At 50.1% G+C, this 14,170-nt stretch overlaps 1 protein-coding gene across 1 annotated transcript in view; it reads left to right on the top strand.

Annotated features, from left to right (window-relative positions):
* COL4A1 (collagen type IV alpha 1 chain) overlaps positions 1-14,170 on the top strand; it is a 132,634-nt gene that overhangs the window by 72,744 nt on the left and 45,720 nt on the right. Inside the window, exons 3-11 of the mRNA XM_047720395.1 lie at positions 8,063-8,152; positions 8,241-8,285; positions 9,338-9,382; positions 9,488-9,550; positions 10,035-10,088; positions 10,239-10,265; positions 12,102-12,185; positions 12,266-12,328; positions 13,622-13,657. Of these exons, the coding sequence (XP_047576351.1) occupies positions 8,063-8,152; positions 8,241-8,285; positions 9,338-9,382; positions 9,488-9,550; positions 10,035-10,088; positions 10,239-10,265; positions 12,102-12,185; positions 12,266-12,328; positions 13,622-13,657 (507 nt within the window). The remainder of the gene's footprint in view (positions 1-8,062; positions 8,153-8,240; positions 8,286-9,337; positions 9,383-9,487; positions 9,551-10,034; positions 10,089-10,238; positions 10,266-12,101; positions 12,186-12,265; positions 12,329-13,621; positions 13,658-14,170) is intronic.

Here is a 14,170-nt window from a genome sequence, read left to right as displayed (position 1 = left end):
AGTTGTTTGTGCTGGTGAGTGGAAGTGTAGCTCTTCCCAGGCAGGGTCATTCTCTCCCCCACCCCAGTGCAACCTTGTAAGCATTCATTCATAGAGAGACCCCCTGTGTAGGGTCTCTTTCTAGTGGTAGCTTTGCTGCTCCTGACCACTGCCCCCTCCCCGCACTGGCCGGTGCTGAGCTACAGCTGGATTTTGTCCCCTACTCCCTGCAGTGTGCAACATAGACAACCTGCTACAGCCACTTCGAGGGTCCGAGCTACAGTAAAGCACCTTTTCTTCCTGTACTCTTTTTCTGCTTTAAACATTTTTTTAAAAGATTTTATTTATTTATTTGACAGACAGAGATCACAAGCAGGCGGAGAGGCAGGCAGAGAGAGAGGAGGAAGCAGGCTCCCCGCTGAGCAGAGAGCCCGATGTGGGGCTCAATCCCAGGACTCTGAGATCACGACCTGAGCCGAAGGCAGCGGCTTAACCCACTGAGCCACCCAGGCGCCCCTCTTTTTCTGCTTTAAAACACAATCTTTATGTCTGTTTATGGGAAGCAGAATGTAAAGTGATAGGATAAGGTAGAGATGTTTGTGATTCTGACTTCCGTGAGAACTCCATATCATGAAATCAAGTTTTTAGCAAGGGAGATGTTAATCATCTTTTCTGGAAGCCATTAAAAATCGGGTGGATGTTTTCTCTTCACAGATGACAAAAATCAGGAGAATGGGCAAATTTCCTTATATATATGTTTCCTATAAACTTGCAGTAGAAGGGACCAGAGGGAAGACTTTAAATAAGTCCTCCTGGCGGTTGGGTAGTCGGTAATACTTTCTTGGAGACCCCCGGCTGCCCTAGCTGTACCTGTTTCATGAGTGTTTTGTAGGACTTAAAGTTTTTCCAGTGTGTGCTGTTTCTGTGCAGTCATTTAGAAAACTGAATTCACCCTTTCTTCCCTGTATTACTGTTCGGTCCAGATACTCTGAGTTTACGGAACGCGTGGACACAGCAGTCTGAGAAGTAGCCATCATTCATGTTACTGGTGGGGTCCACCCCGTCACCTGCCACCAAGGGCCTTGGTGTTGAGGTTACTAGCATCCTACTTCATTCTAATTAGACTTCTTTCTTTCCCTGGGTGTTCTGTCTCTTAGGCCTTATCAGACTGATTTCTCTGAGCTGTGCTCATGCTAATATCTCGATGGCACTGAATAGTTAATATGTTAATATAATGAATATTTAAGAAAAAAGGCTGGAGGCTTCAGGGTCAAGGCGGGTCTAATGGGAAAACAGTGTAGTCCCTTCGCGCCCCCTAGTGGTGAGAAGCTGGAGCCCTGGGGGGTTTCCCTACAAGAGCTTCTCAAAGCCCCTTCGTTGAACAGGGTCAGGTAGATGTAGTAGTTTTCTTCAGATCGCCTGTGTCTAGGAGGTCTTCCCTGAGGAGGGCTGTTCAGCTGAGATCCTGGGGCTGTGCCCGGGTGCCAGGGATGGTACGGGTGGAGCAGGAATGCACACGTTTCAGGTGGGAGCATCTCTCTCTCAGCCTGGCTGGACAGTGCCCCCGGGGGAGGGGGGGCTGGCCCAGGAGGTGGTGGACAGGTGGGGTGTGGGGCAGAGCGGGAGGCGTGGGCTGTGCAGGAAAAGCCATCAAGAGATGTGAACCTTCTCACTGAAATCTGAACGTGTTTAATAGAGCGTGAGGACAGGAGGTACAAATGTTTCTGGAGAACAGACGGCATTCGGTTGTGGTTTGACGGGAAAACGGAAATAAACTATTGATCAGATGGCCTTTGTCAGGAAGATTAGATGCAGGGTTTGAATGAATACATCCAAGAGACTTTGGAAAACAGTTACCACAATATTTTTCTTATTTCCAGTTTGGGAAGCTGACTCCTTCAGGGGAATGGCTTAAATATTTATACTTAGAAATACTCTGTGCAGATTACTGCTTCAGAGGAAGAATTAATGAAAGTGTGTTAGGCTGGTTTTTCAGAAAGACTGTAAGAGACACATGACCGAAGCACATGTCCTCGCCTCCAGCTAGGGAGCAATGTCAGGAACTTTCTGTAAGTCCCGAGGATCTTTGGAAGATTTTCAGGTGGGATTTTCAGCACTCGTGTGCCTTCCACTTTAGAAAGTATTTTCTGCTAGATCAGTGAGGCTGAACTGTTTGCTCTCCATGGCTCTAGCGGAACAGTTTTAGTTTTATATTAGGACACCGCTTAGAGCTCTTCCAAGTTCTTGTGTTGAATGACCATTCTTTGGGAAGTATTTTGTAAAGAACTCTTTGCAATTCTTTGTTTCTCACAAGTTGACGTACAGGGTGGACTTTTGTAGATCACGGTATCTAGGGTTCGCTTCTTTGCAGAAGCGCAGTAATCAGAAATAGATCTGTGCGCCCACTTCCTCTGTCCTGTCATTCTGCTTGTTTTGTGTTATGCATGATTTGAGCCCTGAGCTCTACCAGCGAGCTTCACAGCAGTGCTGAGACTCCCAGGAATTGTGCTAGAATTTACCATGGGCTGAAGTGTTTCAATATTGGGATTTATCCAAAGGGAATCTGTCCTTAGACATGGTGACTTGGAGAGGGTTCTGTGTTAAGTGCTGTATCTGTGGGCTCTAAGGCTGACAAGCTATCACCTGGGCATGGGGGGTCCTTAGCTATGAGCTGGATCTCTGTTACTGGCCCAGCATTTCCACCCAGGAACCCTGCAGAATGGGCTGTGCAGGTGGGCAGAAGGAAAGAAAGGCCTTCGTGCCAGCTCCCACTCCCATGGCTCAGCACGCCGGTTGGCCCCATTCTCCACGCAAACTTGACCAACTGCATCCCTAGAAGTCACGACGAGCCTGGCCGTGTTTACATGGTGAGAGGCGGGTAGGGTCTCCTTGCCCAGACCAACCCTCATGGGTTAGCAGAGGCAGGATGGGTCCAGAGCGCTCCTAGGAAGAGAATGGACCTGACAGCAAACCAGGTCATGAACTCGAAGGGCATGGGTTGGGGGATTTTTTTCTTTTTCTTTTTTACAACTTTGTGATTCTTCTCTTCCCTTGAATTTGTAAAGGTGGGAATGTCCTAGTTTCTAGGAACAATCTCTTAAGCACTCATCTTTTCTCCCCCTCCATGTATAATTATGTACACGGAGCTCTTTGTATATAAAGAACTGTAGCGACAGCTCTTAACACGTATTTGCTGGAGAGGCACAATGTAAAGATTCCAAATATTGACTTTCAAGCTGAACATCACCAGGGTTTGACAGAGAAAATCAGAGTTCGGAGAAGAAAATAAAGATTAGTAGCCATGCTTCCTGACCATGATTGCTTTACTCTTTCCTGCTTTAATGTTGAAATACTAAATGCACGAAACAGCAGTAATGATAGAGTGGTTACTGGAAACAATCTTCATGTTATGTTTAATTCATCAAAGAAGCACAGTATACTTTACGTTAACGTACGTACGTTCTTACAGCGATCCGTGTATGTGCCCCTGCAAAGGAGAATCGGTGTGCGTGGCCTCCCCTTAGGAGAGTGTTTTGACCTCCAGCTGTGTGTCCCCTCCCGCCTCTCCTGGGCCGCCTGCCAGCCCTGCCGCCATGATGTCAGGCTTCTCAGTGTGGATGGAGCTCCCAGTGGGGCCTCGTCACACAGATTTTCCAGGACCCCGTGACACTTCCCACCACTTTCCCAGCAGTGTCGGCATTCAGGAAATGGTCCTGCAGATGTCTGACGGTTGTTGGGCTCAAAGAATCGCTCTTGTGGGATTTTTGGCCGAATCCCCACGCCACCCATTGACTGACTGCGACCCATCATTTCCCCATCACTGAGTTCTTGGTGAGCTCTGGCTCCAAAAGCAAATGCTCTCATTCCTTCAATCATTTGCAGCTTTGTGTGGAAATTGAAATCTCCAGGCACCCATGACAGAAACAGCTGATCCGGTGTCATGTCCCGACCACGGCTTGCTCTCCCTGCGGCCGCTTCGGCCACGGGCGCACGTGTCGGCCAGGCTCTGACGGTGCCCATGGGGCTTTAGGCCGGGGAGGGGGTCCAGGGGCTGAGGGGGCCCAGGGGCCCAGTGGTCCTGCCACCGTCGTGCACCGTGCTGTCAGTTTCTGGGGGCACGCGCACAGTCTTGCTTTCCGCCAGCGGTCATGTTCACCGCTGCTTGGTTCATCCCATCCACACATCGATTTTACCAAATTCAAAGATTGTGCCACACACTGTGGATGAGCAAAACTACATTCCTTTAAAGTGTTTACTTCCAAGAGATGGAAATGCAGCCACTAAATCTAGTTAACATCGCTCGTTGGGTCTGTTCTGCTTCGTAACAGATGAATCCAAGCGCATGTAGCTGCACAGGGGTCGACCACTGTGGCCGGCCCGCCTGGGGCAGCGGGACACTTCTGCTTGTGGGTCAGTGCCCTGCAAAGACCTACGGTCATATTGTTTCAGATGTGAGAAATTAATTCAGAATTTAACTGAAAGAATGTGACCCCATGCTGACCATTGAAACAGGCACATTATGGTCTCTGATGGTAAGACCCAATGCCTGCTTCTTCGCTGGTGGTGTTTGTCGTTGGTAATTACGTTACCCTTCAAAGTTGGAAGCTTCACATTATTTCAAAATTAACCATCCTGGGACCTTCATTTGAATTTGGATTTCTGACGTAGACAGGAAGGGGTAAGGCTTTGGCGATTGATTTCCATTATGTACTTGTTTCCATAAGCATTTTAAAAGGAAGGGAAATGACTGATATTATAACAATCTTTTGTTCCCATATTTTATGGATTTTTTAAAAAAAAAGTATCTCCTTGCTTTAGATAATACATATTTTATGCAAAATTTTATGCAAAATTTTTTAAGTTACTCCATCCATGAAACTCTATTTCATGCCCAATTTAGAATGGCTGATTTGGATGCCAAGATTATTCTCCATGGCTGTATTCTTTCGTCTTTATAACGATGGCATTTTGGTCTTCCTCTCTAAGTTCTGAATTCCATCATTTGAGGCTGCAGTGGTGATCACTTGTATCGTTGGCACATCCACTTTTTTTGTAATTAGTATAATACATCGCACTGACGTTGAAGAGTAAAACTGCTGAATGCAAATGCATCAAAACTTTTGTGTAATATTTTACCAACTTCTCTTTTCTTCCTCCATTGAAATGTACTTGACTGGGATGAACACGGGCTGTGGGCTCTGTTTGTGCCTGGCACGAGTACGTGGCTGCCATGTTTGGGACCTTGCCTTTAACACAGCATGGGAACTAGATGACTTGGCTATTTCTCGGGGGCTCGGACTGTACACGTCCTGTCTCGAGGTCCAGCACGTGGGTGGCCACCATTGTGGTCTCGCTGTTGCAGCTGCGCACTCTGGCTTGCGCACGAGCAGCACAACCAGCTCTGCTCTCCCCGCGACGGCCGTAAAGATCTGCTAACAGCTCAGAGAAGTCATCTGGCCTGCACGCAGTGAGTGCTGTTTGCCAGCTAACGGTGGAGATGTTGGAACGTTTATCCTGTCTGCTGGCTCCGCTCTGGTGCCCGTAATTGCCTTGGACAGGGCACGGGCTCTTAGATTATTCATGTGCACTTTTGTCTGAACAAAGGAGTGGGAAAGTTAAAAAAAAAACAACTGTGGGAGATAACCAGAGCCTTGTTGGTGGAGGAGTCACTGCCTTCTTGGCTACTTAATTTCAAAGCTCTTGGGATGTACGGATTGCTTAAGCGTTCCGGTGACCCCTGGGAAAGAATGTGTTCTTGTGCTCAAGCGAGGACTGGCAGTCCGATTTCGGAGTTCTGTTCCCAGCAGTGTGTGAGAGTCACCCGGTGACATGTGACAAGTCAGTTAAGCATCAGAATCCTAGTGCTCCCACCTGTGAAACGGACATAAAAGGGGATAGGTTAATGCTGGTGAATTGTTTAACAGTTTGCTGGGAACCAGCTTGCTCTAGTGACCTAGAAAAACCATGCACTGTGGTGCAGGCTGACCTCATTTCTATTTTTGGCTTTAGCGCTGACTCAATGAGAAACTTGTAAGAATCAGCTAATCGGGCTCTAGGCCTCCATGCATTCCATGGTTAAAATGAGAATGAAAGCCTTATCTGCAACGGGTCTCATAGTGATAGAGCCAGATACTAATTAAGTACTAAAAATATATAGCCGAAGACACTGGAAACTCTTACACGGATGTGCCTCTTGCATTTCCTTCCGATGCCATGTCAGGCTTTTTGGGGAGACACAGTGCAGTGTTCATTTTGTTTTCGTAGCCAGCTGTTTGCCGTTCACATCTCTTGTTTCGGGTAGAATTTTCCCATGTCCGAGGATCAAGGAGGAGGTTGGCACGATGACAGCGTGTGCTGTGTCTCTGTGGTCAGCATTCTCTGTGGCTGTAGCACACTCTTCCTAGTTCAGGTTAACAGTGAACCTATGGGATCCGCTTTCCAGGGAAACCAGTCCTGGACCGGGAGTGCTTTTCTTCCCCAGCTGTCCCAGGCCTTACGGAGCAGGCGCTGGCATTCCATGTGAGGTCCTATGTGGAGGGCTCCGTTCCCTGGATGCTACTGTCCACGGGGGTGTGCCAGGCTGCAGGCCTTGATTTCCTTTAATCCATTTACTACTTTATTACACCTGCTGGGGTTTGCCATAATCCCCTCCCCGTTGATTCACATGCTGTTTCTGGACTCTCGACTCACACCTCCAGTGAGTCCCGCCATCCATACAAACATAGCCGTTGGAGTCCCATGTGTAGAACCACATTCTGCATTTTAAAAATGCAACAGGCAGTGAATTTGCCAGCAAGTCCCAAGCCAAGTGGTTGGGAAAGGAGGGCGGTGTCTGGAGTCCTCGCCCTGTCTCCCTCCATCGGTGCCACGGTGAGGCGCTTCTCGGGAACCCGCGGTGACCTGCGTTTCTGGAGGTGTGTGTGGGCGCTATGGAATGTGTGTCTTGTCGGCTTATTCTCACCTCGAGCTAAGACAACTGGGTAAATAATAAATGGATAAATAGTAAATAGTAAATAGAAGAACTGGGTGCTCCGCCATCCAGAGGACCTTTTGCTTTTCAGAGTCCGCTGGTGATGGCTGTTCGCTCTACCCTTGGTCTCATAAGGTTGCGTTAGAGTTCACAGGCTGTAAAGAAAATACGTTTTCTTGATTTCGTATCATGATGATGGGTGCTTTTCTGTTGGCAACCTAACTGTGGCGGTCTTCCTTAACTACCGCGGAACCAGATCACGGGCTCACCGATGCCTCTGGGAGAAATGCTGTGTCCAGGGCGGGCGTGGACGCCTCTCCACTCCACGCTCTGTGCTTGTTGTATTTTTGCTTAATCTCTTGTGCTCACGTGGCTCAATGGACCTTGGTGCCGTCCTCTTGCCACCATCCGGCCTTGCTGGCTCCTCTCTCCTCCTCATGTACTTATTCTGTGTTTGTCCTTCAGGGGTCAGCCTGGGGCTCAGAGCCCCAGCCTTTAGGACTGTCCAAATAATAGTATTCTAAAGATAATGTTTCTTACTTTACTTTTTTGCTCCATGAGGGCAGAGACTGTAGTTAAACTTGGATCGTACCTTTGCAAAAACCACGTTTTAAGGACACTTTTGAAAGCCTGCGTCATCAGACTGCGGATTGCACAGAGAAGTCTCCTTCTCTCGTGCTGCAGCTCACACCGTGAGCTCCGTCTACACCGCTCCTAGGAATCGGAAGGAAGAACCGACTGGTGGTCTGCTTACAGGGTCTTGGCGTTGTGCCTGCTGCTGATACGATCCCACTAGATGACTGAGTGCGTGATTGATTCAGTGAGAAAACCCCAACTCTTCCTTATTTTAATTACCTGATAAAGTATTTAGCATTTGGCATATGGTGCGTGGAAAGCATGTGCCAGGGTTGGGCATGAAAAGTCCTGTCCTCAGAGAGCTTGAAGTGCCGTAGGGAGGAGCCTCCCGAAACAGGAGTTAGTTTGCGGCGTCGGCTTTCAGACGCCACGTAGACTTGTGCGGTGCTGGGTGGCACGTGGAAGAGTGAGTGCTGACTCATTTCCTCCGTTTCATCCGACGTGCCTCCTCTCTGACCTGCTGCTGCTCCTCCACAGGGCGAAAGGGGCCTCCCCGGGTTGCAAGGTGTCATCGGGTTTCCCGGGATGCAAGGACCCGAGGGGCCGCAGGGGCCACCAGGACAAAAGGTAAGCTTGGCTGTGTCATGGGGGCCGGAGGGTGTGGGTTTAAGGTGCTCCGCACTCCTCTCATGGTGACACTTCTGTCTGGTTTCAGGGTGACACTGGAGAACCCGGCCTGCCCGGAACGAAAGGGACAAGAGTGAGTACAAGTGTGACTTAAGTCTGTGATGCTGTGGTGAGACGTGATCCAGGGATGCCTCCCAGAGAGGGCTCTGTGCCCCCTCCCACCTCCCAGCAGTCCTTGGGGCGTCCCCTCCATCCCTTCTCCTCACCTGTCCCGTCGCCTGCCTCTCTGCCCGGTGCTGTGACTGCACGGGGCCCGTGGGGCCAGGACAAGTGACGTGAGTGCTGGCCACGGCTCCACCCCATCCTCGGGCCGGCTTCTCCTGCCCTGTGCTTCTCCCGCCCCGTGCTTCTCCCATGTGCTCTTCCTTATGGGCTCTCATGGACCTGCTTTATTTTGGGGGTGGGGAGATAACAGGTCTAGGAGTCACTGAAGGAAGGGGCTTCCTTTGCTGTGAGAAGCGGTCGCGTTCAGAGAGCTCACCTTGCTCTTCACGCTCTGCCTGGGGCTTGTGCCTCCCCTCCTGGGAAAGGCACAGTTGAAGACCTCTGAGAGCAGGGTTTGGAGTAGAGAAGCAGGAGGACGCACTCAGCATTTCCTTCTGCTGTTGTTACCCAGCTGGGGGGCAAGTAGCTGGCACTTCGGGGGCAGGAGGCCGCGGCCAGGGCCCCGGAGCCGCCTGGGAGGGAGAAGCTGCAGAGCTCCTCGGGGACGGACCTGGTGCTCTTCCCCTAGTGAGATGACTGATCTCACAAACTCTTGTCCCTAGCGATCCGAGATTTTAATGTAAATTATATCTGCTTATACATACATGACTTAATGTGTTTACATGGATACGACGTATATAACGTAATATTTATACATGTAATAAACAGTATATAGTTTCCCTAGAAATCACGGAGTGTGAAATGAGGACAGTCACTTTGTGAGGGTGCAGCCTTGATTTTAGAAGCGATTCGAGTCAACGTTGGGTGTAGACGTGCCGCCCCTGTGGGCTGGGCCCTGGCCGCCTCTCCCGCAGAATGTCCGTGTGCCGGGTGGGGGGCTGCGGGCACTTAGCCGGGTGGGTGCGGTGGGAGGAGATGAGGCCCGGTGCTCAGTGCCTTCTCTCATTTCTACCCTTACAGGGACCCCCAGGAGCATCGGGTTACCCCGGAAACCCAGGACTGCCGGTACGTAGATAAAACGCACGTGCTTCCTTGGTGAGATGCTTGATGGGACTGACGGCGCCATTGGGCGGTCCTCTTTGGGCAACCTTTGTACCTTCTCGATTGCAGGGTATTCCTGGCCAAGACGGTCCCCCCGGTCCTCCAGGTATCCCCGGATGCAATGGAACAAAGGTAACTTTGGGACAAAGTCCCTCCCTCATGCTCAGGCTGCCCTGCTTCCCGTGTTGAGAATCGGACGGTGCTGTCCTGTGAGCACGGTTTTACTGCCCCAGCTGGACAGACACCACCCCCGCAAAGCACTTTTTATCTGATGAGGAGCTGCACTTTCCCCATATTTAGTATTCAACAAACATGGAATTGTGCCTTTCTTTTTCGTGGGCTCTTACCCTGTAATTGCTTTAAACATGAAATTCCTCACCTCTTATCTGTTGCTGATGCAGATAAAATGCCGATATTCATCCGTGTCCCTGTTCTCAGATAGTTGTCTTCTGTTGTGAAGGAGCACGGAGAGTAAATCTGGTGACACATCGTTTTTAGGATGTCATTTTCACCAGCAAATGACGTCTCTCTGAAGGGGTGGCCGGAGTAACTGACGGGGCATCTGTAATGATGTCCTGTCAGCCTTGCACCCGACTGACCCTCTGCTGTCCCCTAGGGTGAGCCAGGGCCTCTGGGGCCCCCAGGTTTGCCTGGATTCGCTGGAAATCCCGTGAGTATAGCACTGTTTCCGCTAGAATTTCCTTCTTTGGTTGTAATTCTTCTCTTCTTGTTCCCTTCGCTTTCCTTTCCTTGGACTTCCATCTTCGCGCCAATGCCGTTTTCTGAGAAGTGACATTGATGCCACTCTTCTCTTTTCCAGGGACCGCCAGGGTTACCAGGAATGAAGGTACGTTCGCACGCATTGCTGGGTTCATTGCAGGAGGAAAGCGGGGGCCAGACAGACACGTTCCCTTCGGGTCACCTTGGTTGACTGATTACCTGTTAACGTGTTCATCTAACCTGCTCTGTTCCATGAGTATCCAAGTCATAGGCACAAACTTAAATTTCAGGGTGTCAGCTTGAGACCCTGGGTGCAGTTTCTGAGTAGGAAGTAAGCAGAGATGGGAAGCACGGTGTGGTAGTGAGTATTAGCAGAGGATCCAGGCCAGGTTGATTCCCTGCATAGACCGTCCCAGTGATGCTCCTTTCCCTGAGCCATGGGACAGAAGTGCTCAGACCGGTATCATGGTTTCACTTAAACACAGGCGTCTTGTTGTGTTGCCTGTCATCTGGAGTCACTGTTGTAAAGTCTGTGATTCCTGCAGGAAGGCCCCAGTTCTATTAGGCTAGATCCTTGGCGTCCTGCCACTGCCCCCTCCTTATTCAGAGTGAATCCATGGCCTTCTCAGCTTGACTGTCCCCCTGCATCAGGTTGGGACCCAGAACCCTCTGCCCATGGTAAGGAAGGGATGCTTTGAGCCCCTCCTGCTGTGGCACGCGGAGTGATGGGGTCCCTGCTCCCAGCCCAGCGGGGGCGGTTCCTCCATCCACACTTGCACAGTGAGCCGGCGTGGGGGGTGGTTCCTGCAGGTGCTTGGCCATGCCCTGGGCCCTCGGCATTCTTCCCCGGTCGTGGGGGAGCAGAGCATGCTGCCTGCGAGTCCTTCCCTGGCGGTGGGGTGCTGGCATAGTGGGGTTCCATGGCTCTCGCTGACCTGACTCAGGGTGCGTGCCCCATGCTGCATGGCGGTTCCGAGAGCAGGCGCGTCTGGGTGTTGGGAACAGTCCTGCAAGAGGGACACTTCCAGTTTCTCAACAGCCACACCAGAGATGACCACGTGTCTGAGTGAGGTTGCGTGTTCGTGTGCCCCCGGGTCCAAGAACACCTGAGAAACATGATCGTCCTGTATCATGACCATCCCATGTTTTAGTCGGGGCTCTGCAGAGAACCAGAGCCAGTAGGGAGTGTGTGTGTATTTATGCATATATGTGTGTGCGGGCATAGCTGTATGACCTGGTAGATTTATTTTAAGGAATCACATGGTTGTGGGGGCTGTCAACCCCAAAATCTATAGGGCAGGGTGGCCGGCTGGAGATGCGGGGAAGAGCCAGGGTCCCAGTTCAGAGGCTTTCTGGAGACAGAGTTCCCTCTTTCTTGGGGAAGGTCAGGTGTTTTTCTTCTTTTCCCTCATGAGGCCTTCCACTGATTGGACGAGGCCCACCCATATCTTGGAGACTAATCTGCTCAGAGTCTCTTAATTTAAATGTTTATCTTATCATAAAAATACCTTCACAGCGACATCCAGACTGGGGCTTAACCAAGTGTCTGGGTACTGGGGCCTGGCCAAGTAGACACACAAAATTTACCATCACAGCCTGCTTTTATAAAAATGCTCATTCTGGGACTTTTAGTGACATAATCCTTACCGCAAGAGAACGGTCAGAGCCCGTGGCCCTGATCTGCATGCTCCCTCCGTGTGTGGGGGGTGGCTGCGGGCTCAGGCTGAGGCTCCTTCCACCGGCGCCTCCGTCCTGTCCAGCGGAGCCGAGCCTGCTGCACTAGGCACTGGGTGGTAAGATACTAGCAGTGACTGGGAGGCAGGCAGTGTGTATACTCCAAGTGTAGACAGAGCCTTGCTCCTGGATTCCATGCCCGTAACACATGGCTCCTACTCGGCGGGTTCTCAAGTGTCTTTATAGAAACAGCAGTATTTGTGACTTTTTTTCTTTTTTCATCCCCTAGGGGGATCCTGGTGAAATCATTGGGCATGTGCCTGGGACCCTGTTGAAAGGTGAAAGAGGATTTCCTGGACCCCCAGGAGCGCCAGTAAGCATTTGCTAAATAACTCTATGCACTCGAAGCGTCTCTCCTAGTTCCCATCTAATTCTGTTTTCAATAACTTCTAGGGCTCGCCGGGACTGCCAGGCCTTCAGGGTCCTGTTGGCCCTCCAGGATTTACCGGACCACCAGTAAGTGTTGGCGGGAACCCCTCGGAGTTACTCATTGGAGGAACAGCTGTGTTGAGGCACAGAAGTAAATCCGGCGTCATCCTGACTTTACACAGTTGTTGTACCCGGATTGAGAGAATGAGCTGCTTTCTTGAGAGAGTGTCAGGCACTTAGGACACACATATTCCAGAGCCCAGGGTGGGAGGCTGGTGATAGCGGTGATAGCCACGATGTCCCACACAGATAACACGTTCATTCCTGGGGGCCTGGGGGCCTGCCTGCGGTACTGTGGCCCGAGGAGGCCAAATTCAGAGATGGACAAGGCCGGCTGTGCCTGGAGATGGACGTGTAGAAACAGCCATCCCGGAGGGCCTGACTCTGTGGGCGCAGACCCGGCAGCGGCGGGAAGCTGTGTTGTGTCTGCGATAAGGACTGACCTCCGGGACACAAGCCCTCTGAGAGACCCCCACCCCCACCCAGGGCTCCCTTCTCTCGCTGGCCTCCCGCACAGCCGGTGGTTCCCAGTAGGACGAGGGCCCATCTCCTCCCACTCACGCATTTTGAGAGCGCAAGACCGTTAATACGAACGAGACTTAGCCATTGGTTAAATGTCATGTTCGCCAGCAATGAATAATGTTCCCCAGATGGTAGCGCGCTTTTGCGCTATAGCCTGCCCGACTGTCCTTAAGGGTTTGTCAGGCCTCCCTTCCTCTCCCTTCCTCTCCCTCCCTCTCCCTCCCTATCAAATCCAGCAATTCTCCGTCCATTCTTGTAAATGTAACCTCTTTTATATTCTTGCAAATAAATGGACTCATTCTTGCAAGAATGATTAGTTTTCTTGTTGTTATTGTTTTGTTTTTTTAATGACCAAAAAGCACTCTGAAATTTTGTTGCAAACACAGGAAGGTTTTTCCTTCACTACGGCCTATGCCCTTGAAGAAATCATTCAACTTTTTAGATAAAGAGTTATATCCAAAGTGGGCGAACACCATTTCTGAACTGGAAGCTCTAGGACTCTCAGAGTTGGGCTGAGAATGTCGTTCAGCGTCTCTGCTCCCGACACGTTCTTGGGTCGGGATTTCACCGGGCAGTGCCTAAGATTTTGAGGTGTTTCATCCCTGTTAATTATTATCCTGGGCTAATTCCTAGTTATTTTCCAAATCTTATAGATCCAAAGCACAGGATAAATTTAAATACTTAACAAATATATAACTGCATTAATTCTGGGGGCCTTAAGATAACTCTTTTAGAAAGAAGCATGTACATCTCACCAGGGTTGTGAATGATATTAAATTAAGATGCTGTCTCTTACAGGGTCCTCCAGGCCCTCCTGGCCCTCCAGGTGAAAAGGTAAAAATATTTTTCATTTGACTTTCTTTGGCATTTGTTTAAGGCTGAGAAATCACCGTTACTTACTCTAAAGTCTCTTTAAACAGTTTTGGAAAATTATATTTCTTTATCTATCTCTGTTAAACATCTGTCCATCTACCTGTCCCTCTGTCCATGCATTTGCCTATTTGTCTATCCATCCTCATCCATCCATCCCTATCCATCTGTCCATCCATTTATCACATCCATCTTTCCATCCCATCCATCCATCCATCCCATCCGTTCATCCATCGCATCCTCCATCCTTCCCCATCCATCCATCCGCTCATCCATCCATCCCATCCGTCCGCCCCCATTCATCTGTCCATCCATCCATCCTCCTATCCATCCGTCTGTCTTTCCTTCCAGCAACCCTTATGCGTTATTTTGGAAGCACTGATCTTTCCCTTAGTTTCCTATAGTCAGATTTTAAAAGCTTTAAATTGAAAAAAAGGTTTTATAGAATTTTTTCAATAACACTTTAAAGAAATTTTT

Source organism: Lutra lutra, chromosome 3, assembly GCF_902655055.1.
Source record: "Lutra lutra chromosome 3, mLutLut1.2, whole genome shotgun sequence".
Classification (NCBI taxonomy): Eukaryota; Metazoa; Chordata; class Mammalia; order Carnivora; family Mustelidae; genus Lutra; species Lutra lutra.
This window is presented reverse-complemented; position numbering and strand designations above follow the sequence as displayed.